The sequence below is a fragment of the Muscardinus avellanarius genome (assembly GCF_963383645.1).
Source record: "Muscardinus avellanarius genome assembly, chromosome: 14".
NCBI classification, from domain to species: Eukaryota; Metazoa; Chordata; class Mammalia; order Rodentia; family Gliridae; genus Muscardinus; species Muscardinus avellanarius.
The window spans coordinates 37,383,233-37,401,833 of NC_137800.1; the positions used below are offsets into that span (position 1 = coordinate 37,383,233).

Sequence of the window (18,601 nt, forward strand, 5' to 3'; positions counted from 1 at the left end):
TGAGGAAGTATCTCCTCCACATATTTTGGAGGGGCTTAGAAGAAAGAAGCAGAAATAAATTTCTAGGAACTGTATTTCTTTTATGAAGGAGAGATTTATTCGTCATTTTAAGACAAATCCCCTATATGACTGTAAACAAGAGAAAATAAAATTTCAGACCTGAGCTAACGAATGCCATAGTGACTACCTTCATGGGGCTACTGAAATTCAAATTACTTAAAATTAAATAAAACTTAAATCTCAGTTTCCCAATCACACTAGCCATATTTCAAGTACTCAACAGTCACCGGGCTAGTGATCCCACCATGAACGAAGAGATGTAAGGCTTTCCCACCATTGCATAAAGTTCTACTGATCTAGACATGAAGTACAACCCCCAAAGCAAGGTCCTGTAAGAAACCTACAGGTTTGATTTGCTTCTATGTGGAGAACATACAAGGTATGTTCATACAAGGTATGAGATGGCAAAAAAAGTCTGTCTTTCTAGATTCCTAAGATTCCTACCAAATAGAATCTTATCAAAGGTGCCCCAATGTTTCTTCTCTAATTTTTCTGTAACACCACTGCCAGAGAGTCTGTGCTTCTACCTTTTATGGGGGCAGCACGAGGTGGGGTCCCCCATGAAGAAGGACCCATGAACTCTTGAGGGGAAAAAAATTTTCTAGCCGGGCGTGGTGGCGCACGCTTGTAATCCCCGCGCTTGGGAGGCGGAGACAGAAGACAGAAGGATTGCGTAGATTCAAAGCCAGCCGCGCTGCCTTAAGAGACCCTGTTTCCAAATAAAAATATAATATAGGTCTGGGAATGTAGCCCAGAGATAGAAGGGTTTCCAGGAACCCCAGTACCACCAAAAAAAAAAAAAAAAAAAAAAAAAAATCTAAATATGGTAGAAAGATACTATAAAAACTGTTTGTTTGGTTTTTTATGCTTTATCTAACAGCTATCAATCAATCATATTTACTACCCTGGGAAGATTGTCCAAATATCCTCATTCTGGCCTGAAGAATTTATTCATTTATTCTACATTTACATTCATTCTCACCCTTGTGCTTTTGCACATCTCAAACCCTCCCCCACCTCTTGCCTATTTGACAAATAACCTACTTTTAATATAAATCCAAATTATACCTTCTCCCTATACTTGCTAAATTATTTACCTTATTGATATAAACTATCCTAAGAATAGTATTAACCATTTCTTTTGTTTCACACATTTGTGTTCACCTGTGATGTTTTTGGCTAAATACCAGAAAGAGATATATATATATATATATATACTTGATAGAAATGGTATAGAATTTCAGTAGTCAAGATTGGGTAGTTAAGGCCAAGTAAAGTTAATCTTTTCCAAGGTCACCTGTAAGTCATTAACAAAGCCAGGATTAGAATTTAGTTCAACTAAGGCTCCAACAAGGTTTTTTTTTTCTCCTCACCATACCAAAATGCAAAACATACTACATTGTGGTATTTCAACTCTCCATGGACTCTCAACTATGACTTCCATAAAGCTTAGACCATTAAAAAAAAAAAAGCAATGAGTAATCATTACTCATTTTAATAGGTCCAAAGAAGCAAGTTAAAAAATAAAATAGGACAAAAGAGAAAAATGCACATGCAAGTGCTTCCTTTCTAACTTTGTGTCTTATTTTCCTTTTATGCAAGCTCTTTTAAATTAAAAATAGAAATGAAAGGACAAAAACTAGAAATTTTTCTTCCCTTGGTCGGGAAGAACACTGCATTTTTGTCTACTAAACTTATTATGTGGGCAGGCTGAGAGAGCAGGTGTAGTATCTTCTCACCAAAATCAGGAAATTACAAATTTACCTCATAAATGTATGCAAAGCTAAAGGGCAAAACTTTATTGCACCTGATGGATACACTTATAATATGTAGCCTTTCAATGCTACTTCACACATTAGAGGATTTTTTAAGACAGTGATGTTAGATTAACTGTAATGCTTACTATAAAATTTTACCCTTTTCTATTTCTTATAAATCAGTATTCTGAAACTTCTCAAAATTCAAGGGATAAAATGAACTTTAGAAAGTAAGATAGTACATCCAGATGAATATTAAAAAGAGTAGTAGGTGAAGTTGGGCATGGTGGTATATTCCTTTAATCCCAATCCTTGTGAGGCTGAAACAAGAGGATCAGGATGGAAGGCTAATGGCCGGCCTCAGCAACCTAGTAAAATCTTGTCTCAAAATAAAAAAGAGGGGCAAGGGAGTAGCTCAGAGGTAAAATGACCATGGGATCAATTCCCTGGTACCAAAACAAAACCAGTACTAGTAGGTGAAGATAGTAAGAGGCTGTCCACATTGATGGAGCTATACTTACGCATTTACTTAATTATTCTGTCCTACCTACTCAGGATGCAGAGATGATTATGTTTTCATGAAACAATAATGAAAGTGAGAACTTGGCAAAGACTACATTGGAGAAAGACTAGAGTGTTCATATTGAAAACAGGGAGAGGAAAAGACCTCTCCCTGAGAAATTTTAATCCAAGAAAACTTGATTTGGTCGGTTGATGAGAAATGTAGTTTAGTCATCCAAGATCAGCCATTTGCAAGTCAAGCAAGGGACTGACCACCATTGTAAGAGAAATAAGCTAAGCCTGGATGAAGCCAAAAATGCCTAGCAGACTCCTAGACAAACAATGGCTGTTGTTTTAAGACACAAGTTTTAGAATGCTCCTCTACAAAGTAAAAATTAAAACACACACACACACACACACACACACACACACCGCCTCATCTCTGATGGCCACTGAGCTTATTAAGTACTGTGCCCTGGTCTTTAAATACATTAGCTCATTGAATCTATTTATACAGTAATATCTCCATTTTTCATGGAGTCAGAGAGATTAAGTTGCTTACTCAAGATCACTTAGTAAATTGAGAGCTCAATACACTCAGGCCTTCAGAGTCTAAAGTCCATGCTGAAAGTGAGAGAAGTCTAAGGAGAAAGGAAGGACCTGGTACTAGAAAAACCGGTTTGAACAACAGCACAGCAGTTACAAGATGGCAGGTGGAAAAGGAAAAGTCGGGATTTCTGACCAGGACTGACTATTCCAAGTACGTATGATCTGTAGTGAGTGTAATCAAAGAACAAAACTGTAAGAGCATGGTCCCGATTCTGGAGGACTGAAAACTGTGCATCCACATTCACCTTGCTTAGCAGGAAACTTACTTTAAACCATTTTCCTACTCTTCTACTTGAGAATAAGAAGGAGAAAGATAAAGGAAAAAATTAAGTCTACATCCACATGCTACTGCTCTGATTATTTTCTTCCTAACCTCCTACAACTACATCAGCTTTTCTAGCCTTTTGCTTATTTTACAACGTAAGAACCATAGTAATCTGTGTTCTAGGAAAATCACTGTCCAATAAAAGTTTGGGATGACTGAAATATTCTCTCTTCTGGACTGTTCAATATGATAGTACGCAGCCACATGTGGCCACTCTGAAACTGAACTGTGGCTAGTGTAACTTAAAGAACTGAATTTTTAATTGAACTAAAATAATTTAAATAGTCAATCATTTTCTCTACTCCTTAAGAGCCCCATATTTCAAATGACACATATTGAAAACAAGAAATTTAAAGTTTATGATACCAAAAATCTTTCCCCCCGTGGTTAAAATCAGAAGGAACAAAACAATAGCAACTATAGTTGTTATCAAAACCCAAATTCCATGAGCATCTGTTTAAGGCCCATATGGTTAAAAAAAATTGCAAAGTTTTCCAGGATTCTGTGGCTGATACTGCTCTGCCATGCTCCCTCTGGCACTCCTCGTCCCCAATACTGGTCTCCACCTCACCAGGTTCAGCGCAGATGAAGAAGCATGGCCTACTGTTATTAGTTCACAGTTCCATCTAAGATCCAAAAATCAAGAGTCTCTGAGGTCTCTGAGTTCAATTATGATTTTTGAAAAAGCATTAATATGCTGGGCGTGGTGGCGCACACTTGTAATACCCGCGCTTGGGAGGCAGAGACAGGAGGATCGCTCAGGTTCAAAGCCAGCCTCCCTGTTTCCAAATAAAAATATAAAATAGGCCTGGGAGTCTAGCCTGGAGGTAAAAGGGTTCCATCCCCAGTACCACCACCAAAAAAAAAAAAAAAAAAAAAAAAAAAGCATTAATCTACCAATTTATTTATCTTTTTTTTTTATGATGATCTCTTGTTCAGGACTAGTCAATAAACTAGATGAATGTTCAAGAACAGTAATGATGCTGTCCTAATATTTACCAGCTCAAAGTCCCTCACTTGTTCAGTCTGCATTGCCATTCAAATCACATTTCTGAATGTTTTACCCAAATATGAGTGAGAGACACATAAAAGTCTAAGCATACAGGACTGTTTCCTCAAGGTCAACAATTCATTTAAAGAAACAACCCCTATACCTAAAAGGTAAAGATGAGTATTAGACTATTTCTTTCATATTTCACTTTTTGTTTTTTGTTTGTTTCTGTGGTACTAAGAGTTGAACCCTTCTGCCTCCAGGCTACATTCCCAGCCCTACTTTAGTTTTTATTTGGAGAAATAGTTTCCCGAGAACCTAACTAAGTTATTGAAGCTGACCTTGAACCCATGATCCTCCCATCTCAGCCTTCCAAGTACTGGGATTACAGACCTGTGTCACTATGCCCAGTTTCATTTTTCACTTTTTTAGCCAACACTGTTTTCTAATAACTAGATCTTGAATAAGTAAGAATTAGCAACATTATGAAAAATTAAAATTAAACACCTATAACATAGCACTGAACACACTATAAAGCTTACACTGCTTAAATATATTTTAATCTGAGTACTACAAAAGGTTAGATGTTGATGTAAGATGTACATATGTATGTATGTGTGTGTGTGTGTGTGTGTGTGTGTGTGTGTGTGTGTGTGTACATAAGAAAGGTTAGAGAATGTGAATAGAAAGTTTTACAGGCTAAACTCCAAATGATTACCTCTGGTTCTTCCTGGGAAAGGGAAGAGGTGGTCCAAGGAAGGGGCAGGATAAGGAAAATATAAGAAACTTTAACTTTTTACTCTATATACTTCTTTGCTGTGGTAATCACTGTTTTTTAATGTGTACATTAAAGAAATTTAGTAATTAAATTTTTTGTGGTGCTGGGGATTGAACCCAGGGACATTTTACCTCCAATGTTGTATCTCCAGCCCTATTTAGTTTTTATTTTGAAACAGGCTTTCACTAAGTTGCTGAGATTGGCCTCAAGCCTGTTATCCTTCTGCCTCAGTCTCCCATATACTAGGGTTACCTGTGTCACCATACCCGCTGAATTAGAATATTTTAAAGCTGAGAGCAGGGTATGGGGATGTAACTCAGAGATAGAATGCTTGAGGCTGGAGTTCTATCTTCAGCACCGAGGGCAAGGGAGTGAGCTGGGTGTGAGCATGCCGCACTCCCTTGTAATCCCAGTATCTGAGAGGCCGAGACAGGAGGATCACAGATTCAAGACCAGCCTAAGTAACTTGGTGAGACCCTATTTCAAAATAAAAAATTAAAATTGGAGCAACTCAGTGAGACCCTGTTTCAAAATAAAGAATAAATAATAGGGCGAGGGATATAGCTCAGGCTGGGTTCCATCCCAAGTACCACAAAAACAAACAAAAAGGCTAGGGAAGTAGCTGAGACGTAGAATGCCCTTGGGTTCAATCCAAAAAAGAAAGAAAGAAAAAAGCAGGAATAGTCTTTATTGGGTGAAAACTAATCATAGGCTGAAAAGTCTCAAACAAATGATTTTTTTAAAGCCTGAAATATATGGCCATGGACATAAAAACTTAAGGCTTAGAAATATTACAGTGGCATATCTTTTACAACATTTTCTAATGTTATTTAGTTGAAGCAAACTTTTAATGAAATGTATCATATATTCTAAAATATCCTCTTACTGTAAAAACAACATTTGCTAGAACCAGGGGGTCTTTTAAAATCCTCTAGTCCAAATCTTTCATTTTTAAAAATGAGGAAATGAGACCCAGGAATGCTAAATTAAGTCTTGAGGGCCAGAGTTAAGAGCAGAGTTGAAACCAGTGTTGAGTTCTTAACTAAAAAAGTGTTCAGAAGTCTCTTCGCTAATTTAGTCCTATTCAATGTATCAAAATCATGAGGTCTGAACCCACTTCCTCCTTCCCAACCCTGCATCAGAGCCACTACATCACAATCTGCATTCATGAGGACCCAGCTAGTATACTTCCACATAGGTTTCAAGATAATGTGGAATTGTATCCCATGATAATCTCTTGAGTGCTTACTGACATTGAAAAATAAAAAATAAAAATCTACTCCCCTCTCATTTTAATAGTTTTGTTTTTAGCCATTGCAGTAATCACTACTGGTCCTATATGGTACAGAGTATGTTATCTATATCTTCAAAATGCCACTTGAAATACAAAAGTAACAGGATTACAAATGTATGAGAGAGAAACAGTACTTAAGAACCATAATTAACATTGCAGAAAATACGTCAAAGTGGCTGGAAGAGCTGACCTGAAGATTCCATCTGCTCTTAAATTACTTATGAAAGCCTAAAACGTCTCCCAGAATCTTCTTGATAGGTCAGCAACTGCAGACCAAATCATTAAGTCCTGTTACAACGTGAGTTAAATGAAATGTAGTCTCTCTAACATAAGAAGAAGTCATATAAATGGCTACATAAATTTCCACCGAATAGCATATTTTCTATAGTTTTAGAAATTTTTTTGTGGTGGGTTGAATAGTAGCCCCTAATCAAATATATACCCAACCTGGAACTTGTAAAAGGGACCTTATTTGGGCCTTTTTAGAGGCCATCTTTCAGAGGCCTCTGAAGATGTAACAATGGGGCCATCTTTAGAGGCCATCTTTCAGAGGCCTCTGAAGATGTAACAATGGGGAGGACTTTTTGAGATGAGATGGCCCTGGATTCAACAGCAAGCATCCTCCTGAGAGAAAGGCAAAGGCAACTTGAGCAGGAAAGGCAGCCGCCATGTGAAGACTGGCAATGGAGCCATGCTGTCACAGCCCAGGAATGCCCAGAGCCTGGGCCCCAGGGACGGAGGCCCTACTGACTTGACTGCAGACCCCAGGCCCCCAGAACTGAGGCAGTGAACACCCACTGATTCAAGGCACACAATTTGTGGCAATTTGTTAATTTAGCCTTAGGAAATTAACACATTTGTAAAAAGTTATCAGCTTTATTGAGATATAACTGATATACAAAAACCTACACATTTAATGTTTATAATTTGATGTGTTCAGATTTGAGTTTGATTCATTTTTAATTATTGATATATAAGGCATACCAAAAATTGTTTTGGTTCTATCTTTGAATATATTACTTCTCACACTTCTTCCCCCATAACAGAATTGCCTAAATACTTTCAGTAATTCTATTAATAGTTATAAATAATAGTTTAATGCCTATGAAATACAAAGTCTAAATTATAAAGTTGTTTCAACAAAGGACCAAGAAAAGATCCTTTTATTCTGAATGAACCAAAATAACTTCTCTGTGTTCTCAGGAGTCTTGCTTAACAAGCAATATAAAAGGTACAATGAAATTAATCAAGAAAATTGTTTCCAAAAATAATTTACCTTATAAAATAGTTTCTTTAGTCAGAAAAAATTTACACATGCTCACCTGCACTTGCCAACACTATCTTTACTATTTTAGCCATTGTTCCTCTTATTCAGGGTCTAAGAAAAAACAGTAAAATGCCTATGAAAAATTATAGCCGGGTGTGCTGGTGTATACTTGTAATCCCTGTGCTTGGGAGGCTGAGATAGGAGGATTGCAGGTTCAAGGCCAGCCCCAGGAACTTAGCAAGTCCCTTCCCAAAGTAGTTGAGACTCTGTTTCAAAAAATAAAAATAAAAATCGGGCTGACGGTATAGTATAATTAGGAGGTAGAAGAGTTTAATCCCCATCACAACAAAAAAAGAAAGGGTTATGATCAATTATTAAAACAGATATAGAAGTCAACATTTAAGTAAAAGTGTTTTAGAATTTCATGAGACATGTATTTCAAACCTTGGACTCCTGAATAATTTGTTTTTATAAAATCCATTGTGTACTACTGAAATAAAACATGCTTTGAGTTAGTTAAGCTATTAAAGAACTACATGGACTATTCAAACATAAGGAAAATAGAGGGCAGAAGAGTTAGTAATTAACACTTTAAATGAAGTATTAATAAAATAAGATATCAGGAGACACAGACACAGGAAACAACCACCAGAGAATTCCATGTAGCATGTGAATAAGCACTCTGTCCACGGGACTAGTCTGTGCATCTGTACTAAATTAGTTTCAGTAAAATAAAACCAGCCTCCAAACTAGGCTGTTTGCTGCAATTTACTGTGATCACACCTGCCATCCTCAGAACTGTACAGTGGATGGATGAATAGATAGACAGATGACACCAGACAGGCATAGCAGAGGAACAGAACTCAAGCCAAGGACAATATTACCTGTTCAGACTTTTAAGGTTCTTACAAAAGGTGAACAGGAAAATTATTCAAATTCGCTAACCTTTAAAATATTTTATTAGTTCGCTAGAAAATAAGTATGAAGCAGCCACACACACTCGCTATTATGTCTGGTTCTACAATGGATACAATAAATGAATGAAGGAAGGTCCTGGCCCCTCAGGCACTGGAGCCAAGATCAGATCCTCACAAAACACAGGGAAGACCAGAACCCACACTCAAGTCACAGCTGACTTGTAAAGATGGGAAGGGAGGCAGGGCATCGCTTCTCCATACGCCCCATCCTAAAAATATGGACTGCTTATGGGCCAGGAGCAAGTGTTCAACTTTTTCTATAGTTATCACTCAGCATCCTACTCTTACAGCTTTTGACTGTGAGCTAAGATACACTGCAACACCACACTGCCTTTATTTAGGTGTTGTTCTAAGACCACATTTAACTTTGGCTTGCAGGGAGCTCTTTTGGCAGCTGCGGCCATCTGAGCAGCTATTGTTTGTCACGGCAGTACTGGTGCCGGCAGGATTAGGCTGGGAGCCAAAAATGGAATTCTATTCATGGACTGTCAAGGCTGGAAAGCCGCGCAGAATTCATTTAGTTCAAACTCTCAGAACTCCACAGAAAACGCTAGTAAAATTAATCAACTGACCAGTCTAAAGTCAGGCAGGAGAATGAAGATGCAACCTAGCTTCACAGACTTCTCTTCTGGTTTCAATTCTCTTACTAGCTGTTTCTTGTTGAAAACTGATGGCATTAAAATACAAGATCAAAAGTCAAATTCAATTTACAGAGAACTGCCATCTGCATTCCTAAAAATGTCAGCTATGGCAGGGATATTAAAAGAGGAGAAGGTACCCAGCCCATTACAAGGTTATCATCATGCTGACATAAAGAGTACGCTCTGTCATTTACGTGCAAAATCTTCAATATAATTTTAGTAACAATGTAAAAAAAATACTCTGTGATGTAATTTATTCTAAGGATTCAATGAAAACTGATTTTTGGAGAAAAAAATATCATCATCAACATGGGCAGAAAAGGCACTGAATAAAATCTGACTTCTTTTTAGACTTGAAAAAAAAAGAAAGATTCTTTCTTTAAAACTGTACTATCTTGGTTGAAAACCACAAACAGGGAAACTTTTTAAATGAATTCCTGCCATTGTAACATGACCAGCCCTTCATTTCCTTCCTTTGGGGCTATCAAATGTTACCGGAAACACTTGGAAGTTGTTTGCAGTTGTAGCTATTTCCTATTGCACTTTGCTCAGTCTCTGTTCCAGCTACAATAAAATGCCACTTACTTTAGGTCAGAAAAAAAAGCTGCCATGTGACACGGAACTAGAAAATGGATGAGTACCTAATATTCCTAGTGGCGATTAATGCATTTTGTGATTTTATTATGCTTTAGGGATTACTACATATAGACCATATATATCCACTAAGTTTATCTGCAATCAAATGATATTTCATACATTGAAGAGTCATATCTCTTGCAATAAATAGAACAGTACTTAGGTCAGTGTATATACTATGGAGCCAATATGACCTTTCCTATTATGTATACTATTATGTTACATAATATAGTAGTATTAACACATATATTATCCTACATGTAAACAAACATGTGAAAAATCAGTCCACTCTATGTTATTGTCCTCTATAAAGCATAAGAAATTGTAATTTAGTAATGTGAGTAGGCACCACTTGATCCAGAAAAAGGAATAAAAAGTAAATAGAGGAAAGAGTAAATTGATAATATACATATACTATGTGAGCTGGTATTTGCAATTCAATTATTTTTAACAGGATGTATCAGCAAAACAGGTATACAAATTTCAAAATTTAGGGATATTTTATATTCGAATGGCTATTTCTCAAAGCTGAAGAACTGTGACTAGAAGTTTGCCATCAACTTCCAACAGTCTACTGTGAACTTGTAAATGGTGGGATTTCAATCCTGATAATGAATATCCTAACTGCTATTCTTCAAGAAGAATTATAATAAGCGGAGAAACAAACACATCATTTTTCCATGGATTCTTGTTTATAGCATGGGAAAAACTTTTAATTCTTACTTCAGAAATGCCAAACAGTCACCTCCTCACAAAGAAAAATCCCTAACTAGTTCCATTTACTATTTCCACTGTAAATACATCAACATATGAGATGCCATGAAACTTCTGCTAATCTTGTATTGACTGAAAGCTGAGAATGGCTTTTACACTTTTAAATGTCTAAAAAAAGTATTTTGTGCTACATAAAAAGTACACAGTACAAATATCTCGTTCAATGCCCATAAATGAAGTTTTACTGTGTATCCAAAAGTAGCAGTTAGGAAACCCCATATCTGGGAGTGACGGCTACACTCACTGCTTGATCGTGGTGGTGTTTTCCCATGTGCAGAGATATGTCAAAACTTATCGAACTGTAGAGTCCAACTACATACAATTACTGTATGTCAATTAGACCTCAAAACAGCGTTTTACAAATAAAGAGCATTACTCGCTTCCTATCAAGAACTTGGAAATACCACACAAATGAGATAAGACCGTGATCTTTTCTAAGGCTAAAAGGTAACCTTCAAAATTATCTGCCAATTATAACTTGCATATCACTCCTCAAAGTTCAAGTAGATAACTTTAACTAAAAAGGCCCTCTGCAAAGCTAGTGTCAGTTTCCTGAGGTTACTTGTGGATAAGGAAACCTGTGAGGCTCACACTATCCCTTCTGTTCAGGGCTCTCTTTCTTCTCAGTAACCTTGACATACCACAAAGCTGTGACGCTCTTGTCTGCAGGAGCTGCTGCTGTCAAGGCTCCAAACAATATAACATTCTATGCTCTTGTCTCTGGCCTGCCTTGAGCAAAAACACAAGTTACGTTAAAAGAAGCAAATGTGCCCTAATTGATATTGCACATAACCAAACAAAAAAATATAGAAATTCCTGTTGTCAGCAAAAGTGTATATAGCAGAGAAGAAAAAAGAATTAAATCTTTTGCTTGTATATCTTAAAACAGAAAATCCACTGCCACCCTACTTGTAAACAGGAGAAAGAAAAAAAAAAAAAAAAAACTGCTGGAAATGTAGAAAGACGGCTCCTGGTACGGTAACTAAGCATGAAAGCTTTGACCGTAAGAAAAAAGTGTTCAAAACTCATTCAAACGTATCGCTAGGAACCTAAATTCAGAAAAATCACTGAAGCAAGTTCTAGGAAGATAATTTGTTTTAAAGAAGCATTTTGTCATATATGACAAAAGGAGAAAAAGGTATTGAGATGCTTTCCTTAGTTCCAAAGTGACTTTATTGAGGTCATTTAAGTGTATATAAAATGTTCTAAGGAACTGCACACAGACATTTCAAAGTCGTAACATAGAAGTCGTAACATAGAAGTAACATAAATATAATCTTTGACGCCCTAACTCTGGTTTCCAGTGTAGCTATACCACCACATACAATATTCATCTAACTTTATCTCTTGGTCTCTAACTATTTGAATTGTCCCAACATGACAAACAACCTCTACCTGTATCCCTCAGTCTACTTTTACCACCTTCAAACTCAGCCTGGTATCTTTTCCAAGGTGTCTCATTTTCCTCATTTCTCTCACCATGAGTCAGTTTCCCTCTTCTCTCAGATATCTTCATTAGCACCTGTGCACACGATCTTATACCACTCCTTTCCTGGCTACTTCGCTTTGGTAGCTACACACTTTCAATGCACCTCTTTAAGGTGATATGTTCATAGAAGCTCAGTAAATCCTTGATTATGTAGTTTAGGGTAAGAACTTTAAGTTTTCTCTAGTCTGCTGGATGTATGAGAGTCACTAGAGTCTCAAATGTATCTTTACCACTAAGAAGCAAGTTCACCCATTTTATGCTGTCAAGTTTATTTACCCAAAAGAAATGCACACATCTATCAACCTGACTAGAATCCTGATGGTCTTAACACAGTGACAACATCTTTCCAAAGATGGTTCTGGATATTCTGCATACAAAAGCCATAAGAGTACAAAATGTCCATCGCTGATCACAATGTAAGGGCCTAGAAGTCTGTTTTCCGCTATACTGCTGATTTGTAACCCAGACATTTTTCTCTCTCAATCATTAATTACTAAGTAACATGATTTGGGGTCTTCTGGTGTTACTTCAGGTCAGTAAGTCACAAGATCTTTCTTCCACCCACTTTTCTTTCATCAGTTTTCATAATCTAGCTCCCATTGTACTCACCTAATAAAAATAAATCTCCTTTAAAGGTTTTAAGAAAGACAAGGCATCTGTCTACATTTTGGACATGAGGATCTGTTTCAATTTTTGCTAAGTGGGGAAAATTGAATCGTCTAGAAACAGCTCTCAAGAAGCACTATTTACTATACTCGCTAATAATGCCCATAACTAAGATATAGTTATTTTTTATCTTTAGAGATCATAATATACCTTGCATTAAGTATTCTTGTGTACTAAGTATAGTTCTTCTCCACTATTATCCGCCTTCCAGTCATAAGAACATAAAACCTCTCTGTAAATGCTGATAGGGTTTCTCCTGCTGTCCTGCCAGCGGGATGCATGTGCTTCCCACCCAGGGGTGAGAGCTGCCTTCAGCTCCTGGAGAAGATCTATTCTTGCTGAAGATAAGGAAGAGTACAGAAGTCTCTGCAGATCTTTTCTTAAGGGTAGCCAAGACAGAGGGATTCAGAAGGGAGAAGCACTGCCATATCAATCAAGGTTCTACGAGACATAACAACACAGTGGTGATACTATTTTAGAGGCCAGGGGGATAAATAATCAAGGTTTCAAGGCTCCCCACAATTTCCTTAAGTTTCTTTCTCCTCATTCTCCTGATATAAATTATGCCCAGACGTACAGTATTTGCTCAGATAATCAAAGGGACATTCACTGCTTTCTCTCCTTGAAGGGAACTTAATCTAATCTAAAAGAGACAGAAGGCTGAAGAAACTTGGAAATGTTTTTTTTTTTAAAGTATAAGTCATCTAACAACACATTCTTGAATTACTAAATTTCTCCCTCTTTTTTCTTTTTCTTTCTTCTTTTTTTTTTTTTTTTGGTGGTACTGGGGTTCCTGGAAGCCCTTCTACCTCCAGGCTACACTCCCAGACCTATTTTATATTTTATTTGGAAACAGGTTCTCTTAAGCCAGCACGGTTGGCTTTGAGCCTGCATGATCCTCCTGTTTCCGCCTCCCAAGCGCGGGGATTACAAGCATGCGCCACTACACCCGGCTAGATTTCTCCCTCTTAATGTTATGACTACCTCCTCCTTCCAGGTACATTCTCTGGAACCTAAAATCCAATACTTTCTTCTTTTGTATTTGACATTTCCTTCTGAATTTTTGGTTGTTAGATCTTTCACAAAACAAGGAGGAGGAATTTAGTTACTATTTATGAAATAAAAACAATATACAACCATACTGCCCAAACATGCCTTTTTTATTATCATTTATGCCCAGTCTCAAATTTGCATGTTCTCATCTTAATTCTAACCATTTTCGGGGGGCTCACACTTATGCACTCTATTTCCAATGCTTCCGTAAAGAAAAAACTCTCAGATCCTATAAATTTCTTTTCCATATTATTAAGTTCTTCTAAGGTTCAATTAGTCTTCCTAATCCACACTTAGTTTCTAAGACTCTAACTCTGCTAAAGGAACATACTAGAATTTTCCCACTGAGCTATAATAAAATTGTCTCAAAACAAAAAGTACGTGGAAAAAAAAACATTTACAATAAATCTTTAAACTTAAGCTTACTTCTAACAATCAGTTAATTTTCTCCTAACGAAGGGAGTATAAGCATAAGCATAATAGTATTAACACATACCTGATTTAGGATGTATTGAAAAGAATCCCTGTGGGTTTCCACTTGTAATTTTGTACATCAGCTTGTCATTAGAGCTGGAATCTGGGTCAAATGCCTCGATTTGGACAACAGACATATCCTTGGGAGCATTTTCCATGATTTCTGGGTAATACACAGGCTCTGATGTCTGTGGTACATTGTCGTTGACATCCTCGACCTCTATGTAGATCTCTATGAACGAGGAAAGAGGCACAACACCCTGGTCGGTTGCGTAGACTGTCAGCCAGTAGTGGGAAGTCGACTCCCGGTCCAGTCGATCTGAAGTCTCTATGACACCTAGAGAAAGAGAGGAAAATCATGAAGTGGCACGCCAAAAGCAAGGACAAAAAAGGCCCCTTTGGGAAAATGTCAACCCAAAGATAATTACTAAGGACTTTTGTGTCGCTTACTAGTTGCAGAATCTTGAGCAAATTATTTAAAACCTCTCTGTGCCTCAGTTTACTTCCATATATAAAGTTCCTCATGGGTTAACTAAATAAACTCATGCATATATAATTATTATACAGCAACACAGCATAAACTCACTCCCCCTCCCTTTTTTGGTGGTACTGGGGTTCCTGGAAACCCTTCTACCTCCAGGTTACACTCCTAGACAGACTGACAGATATATATATATATATATATATTTTTTTTTTTTTTTTTTGGAAACAGGGTCTCCTAAGCCAGCGAGGCTGGCTTCACTGGCTTTGAACCAGCGCGATCCTCCGGTCTCCGCCTCCCAAGCGCGGGAATTACAAGCGTGCGCTACCACGCCTGGCAACACACTCCCTTTTTAGGTGACTCTCAAAGTCCTGAATGAGGGATTGCTCAGGTTTCTTGAATGCTGAGGTTCTTCCATTTCTTTAAATCACTTTAAACAAATGGCAAGAACCAGTGACCATAAAAATATAAATTCTCCACTTATGCTAGAAACTGCAGGAATATACATCCTTCTCAAGTCCTAGTATAAGACACAATTACTTATTAAATAAATAAGTACAATGCATAAATAGCTGAGGCTGGTATAAGAAGTCCTCATTTGAGTCCCAAACTAAGATATATTTCTTATGGCGTCAACTAGTGAAAGATGGAGTCTCATGACTCCTCAAAGGGTTAGACTATTTATATAATTTTGGTCCAGCCACTGAAACATGTCAGAAGCTTAAGTAAAGTATTACCTCTCTCAACATAGCTAAAAGTAGAAATATTGATTTATCACAAGCAAACTCTACCTTTTCATTCAATGATATAATCTTGCCCTTTTGCTCCCCAAATACATCACTAACACTTTTTTCCTCAAGAATTGATCATTTTAAACGGATACTTATAGTGTTTAGTATCATGGTCCAGGTTTGACTTTGGAAATTCTCCAACACCAAAATCACTAAGGTTTCCCATTCAATATGAAATATTAATTTAATCTATGTTCAGCAATTTAAATGTATTTAACTCAAAGTTACATTTCTTATTGATTGATTGATTGCAGTACTGGGGATAGAACCCAGGGGCATTCTACCTCCAAGCTACACCCCTAACCCTATTTTTTTATTCTTTATTTTGAAACAGGGTCTCACGGAGTTGCAAAGGGCCTCACTAAGTAGCTGAGGCTGTCTGCGAATCGTGATCCTCTGTCTCAGCCTCCCAATTGCTGGGATTGCAAGTGTGTGACACCACGCCCAGCATATATTTCTTATGTTTAACCAAATTACATAGACTTATTGTATACAATATGACATTTTGAAATATGAACACACTGGGAATGGTTCAAATTAATTAACATATGCCTTGGCCCATTGCTCTCAGTAACTTCCAAGAATACAATACATTGTTATTAACTATAACTAAGTTGTATAACTAAGTTGTATGTTATTAACTATTAACTAAGTTGTATGAGCATCTGTGATCATTATTCAAATTTATTATTTGTGTATTTGAGGTTGTTAGTATCAGAAAAGCTCACTTATACTGAATGCCAGAAACTAAACATGAGATAAACTGTCATAAGATGAATGTGCATGGCTACTCAGAAGCATTCTAACTATTCATACTATTGTTTTATTAATTCTCACCGAACTCTTCAAAACAATCTATAATACTTCTAGAAATACGGGATGAGGCCTCAAAACTAAAAGGGAATTAATTGGTCTGGTGGCAAACAACTGAAGATAAACTCAGCCCAAAACATCATCTATGCATATACAAGTCCTTCACTAAATTACTAAAAGTATATGTTTGTAATCTGAAAACAATGACCTTTTCTGGTTTCTCTTATTCATCAGGTCCATCACCTGAAACTAATCCAGGAGCTCCAGGATGTTCTCTCTACAAGGACTGCATGTAAGCGACATAAAAATACATATGTTCCTCTTGTGTTCAGCTCCTTCATATTAACTCAACTGAAATCACTTGACAAATATTAGAAAATTTCAAGCAATGAGCACATGGTAATTTTCTTCATTGCTCTTTTAGTTCTAATCCACAAACACTTCATGCTACTATGCATCTTAAAAAACTATGTCCCTCTAGGTGTTATTATAAGCATTTAAAAATAATACTAACCACGGAAACAATTTATTCCATGTGCAGGATGTGCCAAGCACTCTAAGTATCTTATATGAATTATTTATTCTTTTCCTCCCAACTTGCCCATACTGTGGGGCTATTATCCCCATTTCACTGATGAAAAACTCTGAGATAAGAAACTTTCCTAGTGTCTGGGGACATGGAAAAGCTGAAGTTTAGATACCAAAAATCACTGACTTCAGCACCACCAAAATTCCCTGTCCTATGGTTGGTATGACAAAACTGGAAAAAATAAAACTTGATGTGGTAATAATGAAAGGACAAATCAAACTTCCTAGTTCATCCCCTTTGTTTGCACGTCTGTATTCAGAAGAAGGGGACTCAGTGATCATTTACATGCAATAGCTTTCTCTCATCTCATGGTTAAGGAGAAAATGAAAACTAAAATGCAAATACAGCACGAGGCGTATAATTATAAACAAAAACATCTATTTTTGTGCCTTGTGTTCTATTTCTTCTCAGGTCTGTAATCTTGTGGACTGGAGAGGACTTCTGGGAACTGCCTTTCTTTCCCAATCAACTGGGCATCTGAGGGAACAGCCATTGTCTTCCTGACCAGAACCCCTAGCCAGGGACAGGAGGGGAATTCCCGAGCCCTGGTGACCGCTGGATTTTACTAAAGTTTAAAAATGAGACAACAAAATGGTTCTATTCAAATATGAGAAAAAACTAGGACTGCATCAATTAGAAATTAAATATGAATATGGACAGGCAAAATGCCCAGTATTCCGTGGAATGTGCAGAGTTTAGAATACAGCCTTAGAATGTAACTCCTTAATCAGGAGTCCCAGGGATTCTAGATGGCTGGCATCCACACGTCTGACTAGAAGTTGTGTTTAAAGTCACTACGGGCGCCCCTATTTCTACTCTTAACTGTCCCCCTCCTACCAGTCCTTCTAAAGCCACATTTATAACATTTATAACATTATGGACAGACTTCTTCTGCAACTTCAGCAGTCACCTTAATTCAGTAAGGAGAAAAAAAATTCTGAGTTTCCATTATGAAAAATTCTAATTAGTACCTTTAAAATAGAGGGGGAAAAATTTAGGCCCCTCCTAGCCATCTCTGGGTATAAATCAAACAGTTGATTTCATTCTCAAAATTTTATTTCCATTTATTTCCTTTATTCCACAATTGTCTACAAATCAAATTTCAATTACTTTTTATAAATTCATTTTTCCTGGGAAGAAAGTAAGAACCAACAAAGATTCTATTTCTACAGATATTTTTCTTTAACACATACACAAAACATTTTATTTTGGGGGGTGAATATAAACATCCATCTACAAAGTGTTTTCTAGAGTTTTTCTCCTGTCTTCAAAGGTTTCTCCCTCTTCTACTCTCTTCTTTCTCAGCCACCTCTGCTCTTCCCCATTTCCTCTTTCCTTTCAGGAGAGGGCAACAAGAGTGTGCAACCGAAGGTAGTTAAGGCCAAGCAGTCGAAAGGGAGAAGGAGCAGCCCAGGCCTTTCACAGAATGCAAAGAGGAGCAAAGCCAGGAACAATAACAGAGAAACACTACCCTTCCTACCAGGAGATTACAGTGCAAAAGCAGTGCGTCCAGGTAATAGGGCTACAATGTGTATTTTCAGCAAAAACAAGTTTAGACATGCCTGTTCTGTGCACCACCTAGTAGTCATCAGGAATCCTTTACTTCAATAAAGTATTACAGAAATAATAAATGCC

General features: G+C 37.1%; 1 protein-coding gene across 1 annotated transcript in view; it reads right to left on the minus strand.

Moving 5' to 3' along the window:
• FAT1 (FAT atypical cadherin 1) overlaps positions 1 to 18,601 on the minus strand; it is a gene marked incomplete at both ends in the record, with an annotated part of 107,656 nt that overhangs the window by 56,035 nt on the left and 33,020 nt on the right. The window contains one exon of the mRNA XM_080710535.1: positions 14,315 to 14,629. Coding sequence (XP_080566661.1) covers positions 14,315 to 14,629 — 315 coding nt within the window. The remainder of the gene's footprint in view (positions 1 to 14,314; positions 14,630 to 18,601) is intronic.